Source organism: Cottoperca gobio, chromosome 12 (assembly GCF_900634415.1).
Source record: "Cottoperca gobio chromosome 12, fCotGob3.1, whole genome shotgun sequence".
NCBI classification, from domain to species: Eukaryota; Metazoa; Chordata; class Actinopteri; order Perciformes; family Bovichtidae; genus Cottoperca; species Cottoperca gobio.
This window is the reverse complement of record NC_041366.1, coordinates 20955341-20967840: the sequence shown is the minus strand read 5'-3', so window position 1 is coordinate 20967840 and position 12500 is coordinate 20955341. Positions and strand designations below refer to the sequence as shown.

At 43.2% G+C, this 12500-nt stretch overlaps 3 protein-coding genes across 3 annotated transcripts in view; 1 reads left to right on the top strand and 2 right to left on the bottom strand.

The window, feature by feature from the left end:
* The window catches only part of LOC115017041 (collagen alpha-1(XXVII) chain A-like), a 57691-nt gene extending 56128 nt beyond the window's left edge, over positions 1 to 1563 (bottom strand). Inside the window, exon 1 of the mRNA XM_029445208.1 lies at positions 1514 to 1563. Within this exon, the coding sequence (XP_029301068.1) occupies positions 1514 to 1563 (50 nt within the window). The remainder of the gene's footprint in view (positions 1 to 1513) is intronic.
* A 3666-nt stretch (positions 1564 to 5229) lies between these two features.
* On the bottom strand, positions 5230 to 6345 carry b3galt9 (beta-1,3-galactosyltransferase 9). The gene has a single exon (XM_029445207.1). The coding sequence runs from the start codon at positions 6343 to 6345 to the stop codon at positions 5230 to 5232; it is 1116 nt and encodes a 371-aa protein (XP_029301067.1).
* A 945-nt stretch (positions 6346 to 7290) lies between these two features.
* psmd5 (proteasome 26S subunit, non-ATPase 5) lies at positions 7291 to 11129 on the top strand. The gene is given in 11 exon segments (XM_029444751.1): positions 7291 to 7543; positions 8425 to 8569; positions 8637 to 8666; positions 8668 to 8751; positions 8831 to 8959; positions 9158 to 9267; positions 9392 to 9534; positions 9616 to 9807; positions 9940 to 10049; positions 10400 to 10540; positions 10642 to 11129. Coding segments are annotated over 11 exon segments (1515 nt in total). The 5' UTR covers positions 7291 to 7370; the 3' UTR covers positions 10900 to 11129.
* The last annotated feature ends 1371 nt before the right edge of the window (positions 11130 to 12500 follow it).

Sequence of the window (12500 nt, the reverse complement as noted above, 5' to 3'; positions counted from 1 at the left end):
ATTTAATGTATTAAATCTATTTAACTGTGTGGCATGTGTTTTGATAAAAATTGTTTCATTTATCTTACATAGTGTTTTTTTTTCATAAATACACTTTATATTTTAATATGGACCCCAAGAAGTGCACTAGAGATCCAAATAAACTACCAATAAGTTAAACTAATTCATTTTTATTCTTTCTGACCATCCCTGTAAAGATGATTCATTTCATACATACAAAGTGAAACTCGCTGTAAAGCTCGAAGCTGAAGGAGAACAGTGGAGCATTAGTGTTTGCAGATATCTTGATCATCTGGCAGTGAGTGTATGAGTAGTAGAGAGAAAGATGGCCACATCACCACACCAGGGCACATCAACAAATACAGTACAAGCCTCTAATAACATGAGATCTGATATATAAGTCTCCACCCAGCATCCCTTTGATGAATCACTCACTGAAGCACTGACTTCTGGAGTAACTACACTAGTACAAGCGATTAGCAAAAGATCATTTTGAACGGACTGCACACAAATGTCCAAACCATTGATTAAAAAGGAGCCAACCACAGTCGAACCTGCCACATGTGTAAGAGAAGTGAAGGACATTCAAGGACACCAGGGGCCTTGGTAGTATTTCTGGAAACTTGTGGAGAGTGTAGCCTAATGACTTGAAGTTACAAAGCTCTACGTTTCTCTCTAAGGACGTCCCTCCCCAGGGATCGCCGCTTGTTAGACACCCGGTTTGTAAGACCATGGACTCAATCCCCATTGTGTTCCCTCATTCGGTGATAGATAGTGACTTAACAGATATTTATTCAAATGATTTTGATTTTGTTGGCCATGCTAGCATCGTGGCTGTGGGGATGTCAGTGTCGGTCTGTCAGTGGGTGTCGACTGAAACAACTACAGGCTGCATTGCCATGAAATATTGTACAAACATGAATCCTAATGACTTCTCCTGACACCATTAGCAAGTTAAAAGTAATTAACAAATGTTAGCGTGCTAACATGCTAAAGTAAGATGTTGTACACGCACATATTAGCGTGCTATGGTTAGCATTTAGCTCAAAGCAACGCTGTGTCATGTTTTGTCGAGTTTGTTGAGTTTTTCATGTTGTCTTGTCACTTCCTGTTTCATTTTTCCTGTCTTTGTGTGGTTTCCCGCCATCGTCAGCGTCGGACCTGATTGTTTCCACCTGTTCCCACTCACCTCTTGTATAAACTGTCCTGTCTCCCCTTGTCTTGTGCCAGTTTGTCTTGTCATATCATGTGCAAGTACCAGTGTATCAAGACGTGTGTATATCCTCCTAGTGAGCGTTTTGAGTTAATTATCGGATTTATTGAAGCAAAGTATTGTTTTTTTTTACACTTTACGTTTGTGTCTGGAGTCGTGCGTTTGAGTCTTCCTTCCCTGTGTCCGAGTCGTAACGCGCTGTGCCCAGGTGCAGCCTCACAGAGCAGCTAGCATGGCTGTAGTCGAGTTTACACTGAACTTGGTTGTGTTTGGATGCAGATGCATGAATAAAACTCTTACAAAGTTTGGAAGACGGCCAGATTGTTCTGCTTGGGGAACTTGGGGCACATCTTGGCTACGGCCCTGAGAGTTGGCTGTATTTTCTGTTCAGTTATAAACTCAGGGTCCAGACTTAATATATCCTGTACAGCCAGAATTGTTAATATAGATGCACAGAGAATACTAAGCCTTCAGCTGCACTAGTGTATAACAGACCTGCTACAAAGAGGATTGTACTGAATGTATGTTTAATGTACTTAATTTCATCCAGATGGAGTAATTTTTCGAAAAACAAAAACTTGAAGTAGGAACAGCCAAAAGCTATAGAAAGTATAATTAAAACACACAAAGTCAAAGGCAACTGCACTGTACGAGAGGCACACACTACTGGCTTGGCAAAGCTACTAAAACCTCATAGGAAAGATTATGGTTTACAAAAAGGGAAAGGAGAAGAAACCACAGATGTCGTCAAAAAAAGAGGGTTTATCCTTGAGGTTGCTGCTTCTACGTAAATGAACGTGGGCTACAGGGCCACAGGAACACTGAGCCTCTGATCTGAACACGAAAACTCACCAGAATCTATAAAGATTGTTCACTCGTGTATAAGAACGCACACTGTATGTTCTCACGAATGACACATGTGCACAAACATGCTAAATTAAAATGACAGACACTGATTTCTTTCATCAGTTGGGACATTTACTCGCACTGACCCTCGCTGTAAATCAGAGGCTGTGGAGCCCCACACTTGTTTTGTGCGTGTAAATAAAACCGTTTTTCTCTGGTTTGATGAGTCCTTCTCTGCAGAGATGCGTGTCTCTGAGGGGAGGCATTCATTAGAGCGCTGCACCACCCACATGCAGTTTACCGACCCCTCGACCTCACATTAACAATCTCTGCAGGCTGTGTTATGAGTGAGTGTGTATGTATGTGTGTGTGTATGTATTGATGTGTACATGTGGTTTGGGGGGGGGGTCTGATGGCATTCCCCCTCTGCAGACCCTGTTTCCACTTTCTCTTGGAAAGTCCTTCCAGACCTCGACACAGTTTTGGAGCCAGTAGGTTATGTTGATGACTTTGTGTAAAGAATATCTGCACTCACAAATGTTTTGGCAACTTTTTCCACAGTAGCAGTTTTGGTCTTAAGTAAAGTATATTTTTTTTCTGTAAGTGTGGACACAAGGCCACAAGTCAGACCCTTCTCTGAACCTTATGGACCACAGTGTAGATGTTCTGCACTACCGACACTTCAACTACTCAAAGGAGTAGTTAGACATTTTTGGAAATGCACTCATCTGCTTTCTTGCCGCGAGTTAGACAAGAAGACACCTGACCGTCAAATATGAACCTCGGAGATGGTTAGCTTAGTTTAGCATAAAAACTGGGAGCACGACTCTTAATCCAGACAAAAACTGAAGAATAGAAATGACAACTTGGGGTTTTATGAGGGGTTAAATGCTGGACTAGTGACTTCATGGAGCCTCTGATGGTTCCCTCGGACGCTGCTCCCATATGCTAAACTACGCTATCTCCTGTAGCGTTATATTAAATGTGAGTGGCATCGACCTTCTCGACTAACTAGAGCTGAATAAGTGTGTTAACTATTCCCTCAAAGTTACAATCGCAAAGATCTTTTGTTCCCTGTAAGCCATGATTGCAGGTGTATTTCTGTTTCTCACTTCGCAGAGATCCAAACTGTCGCCACAGACATCAAGTTCGTACTATTGCAAATGCGAAGGCTTTCATCAGTGGGCCACAGCCTCAATCACCATTGTGTTGCCTCATTAGGTGATAGATAGTGAATTAACACATTTATTATAACGGAAAATCTTCGCGTTGAGCTTCTTCTACAGTTTCTTGATCTTGACAAATATCCTCTCCAACAGAGTTTCCAGTTAAGACCTGTTTATAAACTATAGTGGGATAGTAGTGACCATAAACAGTCTAAAACTAAAGCATCAAGGGGCCAGTTGACAGACAGAGACCAGGTAAAGAGGTCCAGGGATCATGTGGTGCTGAGGCCATGAATGGAAGGTGTTGATGATAATTAATCCAGATTAATCCCGGTGAGCGATCCCGGTTTTACACTGATGGTATGCCAGACAAATTGTTGCTATGACTGGTCACCAGCCAGAATGATTATAGACATGCTGAGATGTTATTCTTTGAATACCTCGGCCTGATGAGGTGAGACAGGCAGCCAGGGAAAGCTTTGCAGACACAATGGAGCCTGGCCAAGGTGGAGTAGAGCGCTGCAGTGTGAACCACTGGCAGTGGAACGGAAGAGAAAAGGTTTGTGGAGCACACAAACATTTTTGTTTGGTTAGCTCGCGGTCGTGGGATCGAGGCCAAACTTTCCTTTTGTGGAATGTCGGGAGATAAACAGCAGTTTGAGCAGCATTTAAAGAACGTGAAATAAAATGGAAGTGAGCCAGACTCTATTTCCTGCAGTACCAATGCTCACACCTTCCAGTCTAAAACTGTAATGATAATGATTTAACACATTTATGTTAATTACAGAAGCCCTGAGAGGCAAGTGAGGAAACTATTTCTGGTGATACTTTTTCTAAAGTGTTTGTCAGGATAATGTTTATAAATTACTTTTTTTCTTCTTCTTCTGTCAAAATAAGGTTTTAGCAACTTGCTAAGACAAACTATATGTACTTTGTGTTTGGAGTGTGTGGAGAAATTAAAACATGATGTTGTTAGTCCTGTTTGGATTACGGGGTCGTGGTGCACTTCAGCCTCTTGTGGCCCAAATTGGTATTGCAACAACAAAATTATCCTGAGATCAGATAATAAATAAAATAAAATAAATAAAATAATAGAAAATGTTTTTATTTTCTCCCTTGCTTCTCAGGCTTCTCAGTTAATACCTAAAAAGCTGAAAGCATTTATGATAATTCTGGTAACTGTTTATTGATTGTTAATTGATTGTTCATCAATATTCTATAGTGTGATGTGTGCAAAGCCTTTCTGTGAGTTTTCCTCACAGGCTGAACTCTGAGGCCAACACACAGTATGTGGCTCAGATGCTAAACCTCCTGTTGGACACTAGATGTCCTTCATACGCTGTGTTTGTGTTTGGAGAACTGCATCTTGTCCTGGAGTTGATGTATCAAATAATACCATCAGGTTGGACAAATACTAGAACAAATTGAAATGTATCTGACAACAGGAAACATTGCTTACCTAGCAGATGAAATAAATAGGACTATATCTTCAGATTGACTTGATTCTCTCATACTTTATTCACAAATGTATCAAACGCAGGTCAGATTAAATACATTATTTTACAAGAGTTTAACCAAAGGTGCCTTTTAAAAAGGACCTACGTGGCAGAATTCATATTGTACCACAGATTCACTTCCTTGTCTCCACACTAAATGTTCGCCCACACAGTTGTTCTCCATTATTTCCCTGATCAGACGTCGTCTCAGGACTGTGTGGGCAGACTGTGACTCACCTGCATGTGTAATAATACAGCTGCAACATCAAAGTGATGAATACATTAATGCATCAATAATTCTACTTCAATAATACAACATAAATGGAAGGTTAGATTTTGCAGGACTTTTACTTGTGACTGAGTACTTCTACACTGTAATATTACTACTTTAAAGTAAAGTAAAGATCTGAGTAATTCCTCAAAGAATTTAACACAACAATACTGAGAGGCAAAATGCAAACACCGGCACACGTGTGCACGAGGATAACAAACTTATTTACACACCCAATCAACCGTGTGATCCGACGCGGCCCTTGGAGTTGAAGAAGGGCAGTTTATCCAGGTACGTCAGGGCCTTGCAGGTCACCAGACCTTTGTAGGTCTGTATCAGTGAACATATCCCCCCCTTCTGCCCCAGGTCTGCCCACACTTCATCCAGTTCATGGCTCTCCATTCCTGCAGAGCTGAACAGATAGCGGTAGCAGCAGGCGTTGTAGTGGATATGTTTCTCCCCTGAGAACCTGGCACTGTGGGTCGGTGCCACACCAGACTTCTGAGCACAAATGCCCACAAAAACATCAGCTGGCACAGGCGCACGGACTGCTGCCGATGCTACGTACACTTTTCGGACCACATCCTGGGATAGAACGTAAGCCGTCCCGTCACAGTATTCAGGCAGGTACTTGTTGGGGTAGAGCGCCGGGGGCAGGTAGCCAGGACTGTTGGAGTCCCTGTCAGGCGAGTCTCTCTGGATCACCCTCCCTAAATAAAGGTCCTCAGGGTGCCTGTGCAGCCCGAGTAGATAGCCTCCAATGGCGGGGAGGTTGACAAACACAGAGTCTTTGGTCAGCAGAACAAAACGTGCCACAGGACAGAAGGCGATCACCCAGCGGAGGGCCAGCACTGTCCTTTCTGTTGGACCACGGAGGGACGAGTCAGTCACCGCATGACCCTGCACCATATCCCCATGGAGGTCAGACTCTATCATGAGGGCCTTTTGTGCAGCGGAAGTCTCAGTTGATCCCAAGAAGAACAGTGTCCGCACTGGGAAGCCTTGGATGAGCGTCTGGTTGGCCCATGTCCTCCTGACTGCATCTCTTTGGGTGATGTTAGCTGTGGAGCTGAAGACCAGAGTGAGGAGGAAGAGGTCAGAGTTTCTGCAGGCATCAGGGTTAGTGATGGGGTAGGCCTGGGATATGTTCTCCCTGGCGTTGCTCAGGTCTAGCTTCCTTGCTTTCTCTCTTACTTCAACAACCATGCCATCAGTGTAGACCCCCGGCGTGGGCTGCAGGAGGTACTCCTCGACAAAGTCTGCCCCAAACAACAGTGCATGGAAGAGGAGGACGTTGAAGAGCAGGAAACACCACTGGTGGGTACGCAGCTTGTACAGGGAACACTGGAGCATGAGACAGGAAAAGACATATTACGAATCACCATAAAGGTAGCCAATAACACTTACATTATAATTCAGAAGCTGCAAATAATCAACACTGTACCTGCATGACACCTGCCTTGTTGTTTCTCTGTGTGCTGCTGTCTGTGGCCAGAGGACCTCCCGCTGTAGTTCAACAACAATAACTGCTGACAGACAGGGTTTCCACTTACATGAAACTTTAGCAGCAGGTAACCTTGCACCCCAAACCCGAGTCACATGCTTCATCAAGAGGAGTGTGTCCTGCATCATGCATGCAACATTAATGACACCGAGAAGGAACATTTTGATCCACAAGGACATGAAGGATCCCTTCCAGACATGTTTTAAGTACATATGACGTACGTGCGTTAAACTCAGATTTAAGGTGAGAAAGGAGAAAACGTTCCTCCTTTCAGCAGATGAATGTGGAAACACCCACTGCACATACAAAGGCTGCATCAAACAAACTGTACAGTTTCACAATTGGGGAAAATGTGTCGATTGAATGAGTTGAGTTGAGAAATGATAGGTTTAAGTAAGTGTGTGTACGCAAACAAAGACTTTGACTTTGTTGCTCTAAATGTAGATGCACTCAACACAATGCAACAGTGCAGAGTGGGATGATTAGTGTAACAGGTTGTTTTATATACATGATGTAAGTGGATTTGACAGTTAATACAGTATATACGTGCTTACTGTATATTCAAATTGAGAGTGATCATATTAACATGTACATGTTAACAAGAACAGTAAGTATTGCCCCAATTGTGGTTAGTATTTGCATTTCCTCTATGACAAACAAGGGATTTATGAGCTGAGGGTAACGTGGTATAGAAAGATAAATATAGGCTACTTTAGAGAGGAGGGAAAGACAAAACAAGAGTATAATTAATATTTAACACGTCGCCTCCCACTCAGCCCAGCAGGTGGCGGTAGTGCGTCATAGCGCTGGGCGTCAACCACGTAATTTATGACGTAGAAGAAGAAGTCGGCGGATTCCCCAAACATTGAGAGTCATGGCGGATTCTATTGAGACTTTACTAGAAGAAATCTCCGGCGTTGAAGATCCAATCGAAGAGCTCCAGTGTTTAAAAACGGCGTTATTATCGATCCCTCTGCGGGCGCTGAGAGACGCAGTGAGCGGCCAGCGCTTCAATGTGATCTTCTCTCTGTTGCACTCAGACGACAGGTTGGTTCATCACCAAACATCTTGTTTACATTGTTAGCAAGCTGCTGAGTCAGTCAGCTGTCAGTATGTCATGTGAGTGTCGCAGGAAGTTGATTTACCTGGAAGACTCACGTCGATAGTTTGTTGGATAGCTAGCTGAAAGGGGCTAGTTTACCTGTGCTAGCTGTTAGCATGCTAACTGGCTAACAGTTACTACTACAGTGCTACAGCACAGATGTGGACACTGACACTTTACATCTGTATACTTGCATTAAAAACTCAAATGTCCTTATTGATGTTGTTATTTCGGAGGTGGTCACGTGTAAAGCAGAGCAGAAACTGTTCTTTTACACACAGTCCCCCAAATCATTGTTTATAGTGCAGAAAGAAAGGCTGCTGCACTTCATCCAATCTGGAGGTGGAAGAGCTTACAATGACTTAAACTGCAGAGCCACAAACACATCTTTTTAAAGCAGATATATCAGCTCTTCTACCTCTTCTAAATGTGAATATTTGCTGGTGTTCTAAGTCTACTGGGATGGAATAACTGTGTGCATTGTGAATATGTCAGTGTGAGCTCTGAGTGACTGATGGTGCATTATTTCTAACATTTTAAAGACCAAATGAGTTATTAGTTTATTGATAAAAGAGTTGCAGCCATAACTGTTGATCAAATCACTATGCACCTGTATTATAAAACCACCCTTATACGTACAGTGTATATATATATACATATAATATATAAAGTTCTGTTTGCACTAATATCATCTCATATCATTATATTTATCACCATGATGTGTACAGCTTATCCTCGCATTTTCATGTCTTTGTTATTTTTCAAATTGTCCTCAGGGGACAAATCAAGTGTTTTGAGCGGTCACTGACGTGAGCTGTGTTCACAGGGAGCAGGTTGATCTCTGCGTGGTCATCCTTGAACGCATCTTAATGTCCCTGGGCCCCGTGGCGCTGGCCCAGAGCTACAGAGTGGAGCTGCAGGGAGGCCTGACTCATCCGAATGAAACCGTTAAGATACTGGCCTTGACGCAGGTAGGCCACACACACACACACACACACACACACACACACGACCTTCTGAAATGTTTATGTTTTTCAGATTGGGAGAATCGTGGAGCACCCCGACGCTTGCCACAGAAATCCTCAACAACCACGACCTTCTTGGAGCGGTGATCCGCTGCATTGGAGAAGAGAAGATGGCCGTGGCCAAGCAGGTGAGGACTGAAGCGCTGACGTATCCCTGTAATAATGTTGATGAATCTACTGTGGGTGCCGTAATCGTTTTGTTTCCAGGCCATCCAGTCGCTGTCCAAACTGAGTCACTCCAAGCCGGGCTTAGACAAACTGTTCCAGAGCGACCTGCTGAAGGTTATGAAGGACGTGATGGCCACAAGTGACATCATCAGATACAGAATATATGAGGTGTGTCGCTTTGTGGCTCAAGTAGCAACTTTGTTTGTGTGTCACAAAGTACATTATTCTGATGGAATCAGATGAAAAGATGATAATCATAGCAGGAATGTGGGCACTTATATTAAAGTGTCTGTAATGCGTATTAATACACACACAACAACAACAACAGGTCTCGAGTCGAGTCCCTAACGAAGACTTTTCTTGCAGCTGGTGGTGGAAATCTCGTCTAAATCTCCCATTTCCCTCGGTTACTGTGCCAAGAGCAGCTTCATCGCTCAGCTGCTTGGAGAACTCACAGGAAAGGATGTATTGATCCGGTAAAAGATGAATCATATGATTACTGCAAGACTTCTATATTGCAATGCGAGTCTGCCTTTCACAAGTCTCTCCTTTTTTGATGAGTCTTCTATCATTCTGTAAATGTGTGATCTTCTTGTGCAGAGCCACAGCCATTGAGATGGTGACCTCTCTCGCTCAGACTCAGCATGGCCGCAAGTATCTGGCCCAGCAGGGTATAATGGACAAAGCGTCCAACATGATCAGAGGAGCAGAGACTGACTCTCTCTCCTCCCTCTACCTTCCTGGTGAGACACTTCTCTGTATTTAATACAACACTTGAAGCTGCGTGTTTCGGTCCCTCTACATTGTGAGTTTTACTCCTGCAGGTTTGGTGAAGTTCTTTGGAAACTTGGCCATTATGGACAGCCCGCAGCAGGTTTGTGAAACGTACCCGATCTTCCAGAACAAAGTGTTTGAGATGGCTCTGGACCCGGACCCTGCGATGATCGGCGTGGCTCTGGACACGTTGGGCTTACTTGGAGCTACTGTGGAGGGGAAGCAGGTCTTTCAGAAAACAGGTCAGCGTGTTCTCTTTTGCTGAAGTTCTCCCAGGTTTTATTTAATAAATTCTAAAAGTGCCAAAGGAGCAATGCCCCCCCCCCCTCCCAGATGTTAATATTTCCTGTAATTATGAGTCTCTGTGTCTTCAGGGGAAAAGTTCAAGGCTGTGCTTTTAAGAATGAGCCAGCACGCCAGCGCCGGAGCCACAGAGCTCAGAGTGCGCAGCTTGGACGCCATATCACAACTCCTCACTCTACAGGTGCGTGTGTTCAGGCCGATACGGGTTCCTCCATCATTGAGGCGGAGGAAATGTGAAATAAGAAGAACCGTTTGCCCAATATGTCCGAACACGGGGTCAATAAAGAGTAAATCACAAAATTCTCCTTCGGCTGCGGAGCTTCAAGTTGTTTTTGAGGAAATTAGATTTACAATATATGTTTAGTAATAATGTATTCTGCATGAACACAATTAGAAGAAGTTACCTGCTGGATAGAGTTAAAACATGTATTCAAATCAAGTTCTGGAGCTGCACAGTCAGTCAGGAATCAGATGTGCAAACGTCAGGAGGACAACAGCTTAATTTATTTTATCTATAATGTTTTGTTGCAGCCCGAGCAGCAGACAGAAGACCTCTTGGCGCTGACTGAGTCCTGGTTCCACCTTTTGTCTAACCAGCCCATGGAGATGATCCGCACCATCAGCACGCAGCCGTTCCCAGAGCTGCATTGTGCAGCCATGAGCATCTTCACTGTGAGTGCTCAGCTGTTTCTAACTGCCATGTGTCACTGACCTTTAATGACCTGTATAAACGTGTGTGTGTGTGTGTGTGTGTGTGTGTGTGTGTGTTTCAGGCCATTTCCACTCAGCTGTGGGGTCAGAAGTTAATGATCAGCACTCCCAGCTTCATGGAGTTTGTTTTGGATCGCTCTGCGGGTCAGACAAAGGATGCGAAGGATGCTAAGTTTGAACTGGTGAGGTCACTGGTGGGTTCATCGACGGCAGCAGAGATCCTGGGCAGCCAGCATTACATCCGTCTGAAGAGTTATCTCCGGGAGGGACCGTACTACGTCTCAGCCGTGGCCGCAGTCTGCACAGAACGAGCAGAATGATTCAAACTCTCAGATACACTTCGGGGGGGGTTCTGGTTAATGCTTAAGTAAATGGTAAGTGCCTGAGTTACTAACTGTGGGTTATTATACTCTGCTATAATAAACTCTCATAAACACACAACCAGCTCTGATAAATCAGGACACGGAGCTCCGTTCATTTAAACTTCCTGAGTTTTACAACATAAATTGATAAAAATGCTTCTGAATAAAATGCTACGTTTCCAAACATGTTTCTACTTTAAAGTGTTTGTTAGTGAACGCTGCTCAGTCAAGTTAAAGTGTCCGACGTTATAAACATCAGCTTTCTTATTTCATATTACTACAACTGTACAATAAGTTCAAGTTGACACTAAGCGAGTAACGGTCTTTGTCATCAGTTGTTGCAAACTGGAGGCGTGGAGTTTGAAAGACTTGGTTCTATTGGAAGATGCTATTGTGGTGCATTATGGGAAATGTAGGATCTAGTGTGTTTTTGAAGCTCGACTCATACTGGAGACTGACATTGTGGATATCTGAAGCTGAAGCTTTGATTTTCAGTTATTTATAAATTTGTCTCCTGTAAGTCTCGGTCATAAATCCTCATGGGAGTTATGTTAAAGTTAAAGTTATTGTAATGCTCCTGCAACAAGACGAGCTTCCATGATGGATGCGTGCTGAACATCCACACAGACGCAGCATCATGCATCAGATGTTTCACGATACATCCGCAGGACGAGTCGGCTCGACCCACATCACACGTCTTTACCAAATACTTAAGCAATAATTCAAGAGCATTACAAGATGTAACAATGAAGCCCTCGAATGTTTACCATCAGTCTCTTATACATATTCATCATTTACAATATCTTTCAAACCTCAACTCTGCGAATCCTTCAGACATTTAATACCTTTTTTTTGTTTCCCCTCGCCAAAATATTTTTGTTAACTAAATGGAATGATTTCTTTGTATTAAAGAGTGTGTGTGTGTGTGTGTGTGTGTGGTGTGTGTGTGTGTGTGTGTGTGTGTGTGTGTGTGTGTGTGTGTGTGTGTGGTGTGTGTGTGTGTGTGTGTGTGTGTGTGTGTGGTGTGTGTGTGTGTGTGTGTGTGTGTGTGTGTGTGTGTGTGTGTGTGTGTGTGTGTGTGTGTGTGTGTGTGTGTGTGTGTGTGTGTGTGTGTGTGGGATTGTAGCACAATAAGCTTATTTTTAAAATCGTAATAAGTTTTGATTTAGAAGCTTAAAGGCAGAAATACTTGTTTTAATGCCACTTAAACTTTATTCCCACACGTCTGTCAGTGTTTAATATCCTGTGACAATAATTAAACCTTTATTGACGCCGCGGTGTCCTGTGAAGAAAACATTTACATCAGCAGGAAGCAGGATTATCAAAGTGAAGCTTTTCACAGGTTTGTGATTTAAATCCACAAATTTAGCAAATAATTTGACATAAAATTACACTATTTCAGTAGTTTTTTACCATTCAATCCAATTGTATTCATGACAAACTGTAAAGTTCTAAAGGTCTTTTATAGTTAGTGAACTTTAGATTGTGGAGTTTGTCGTCTCCACTAGAGGGCGACAGTTCAGCTCTGCCTCAGACACTGAAGTCACATTATTATTTAG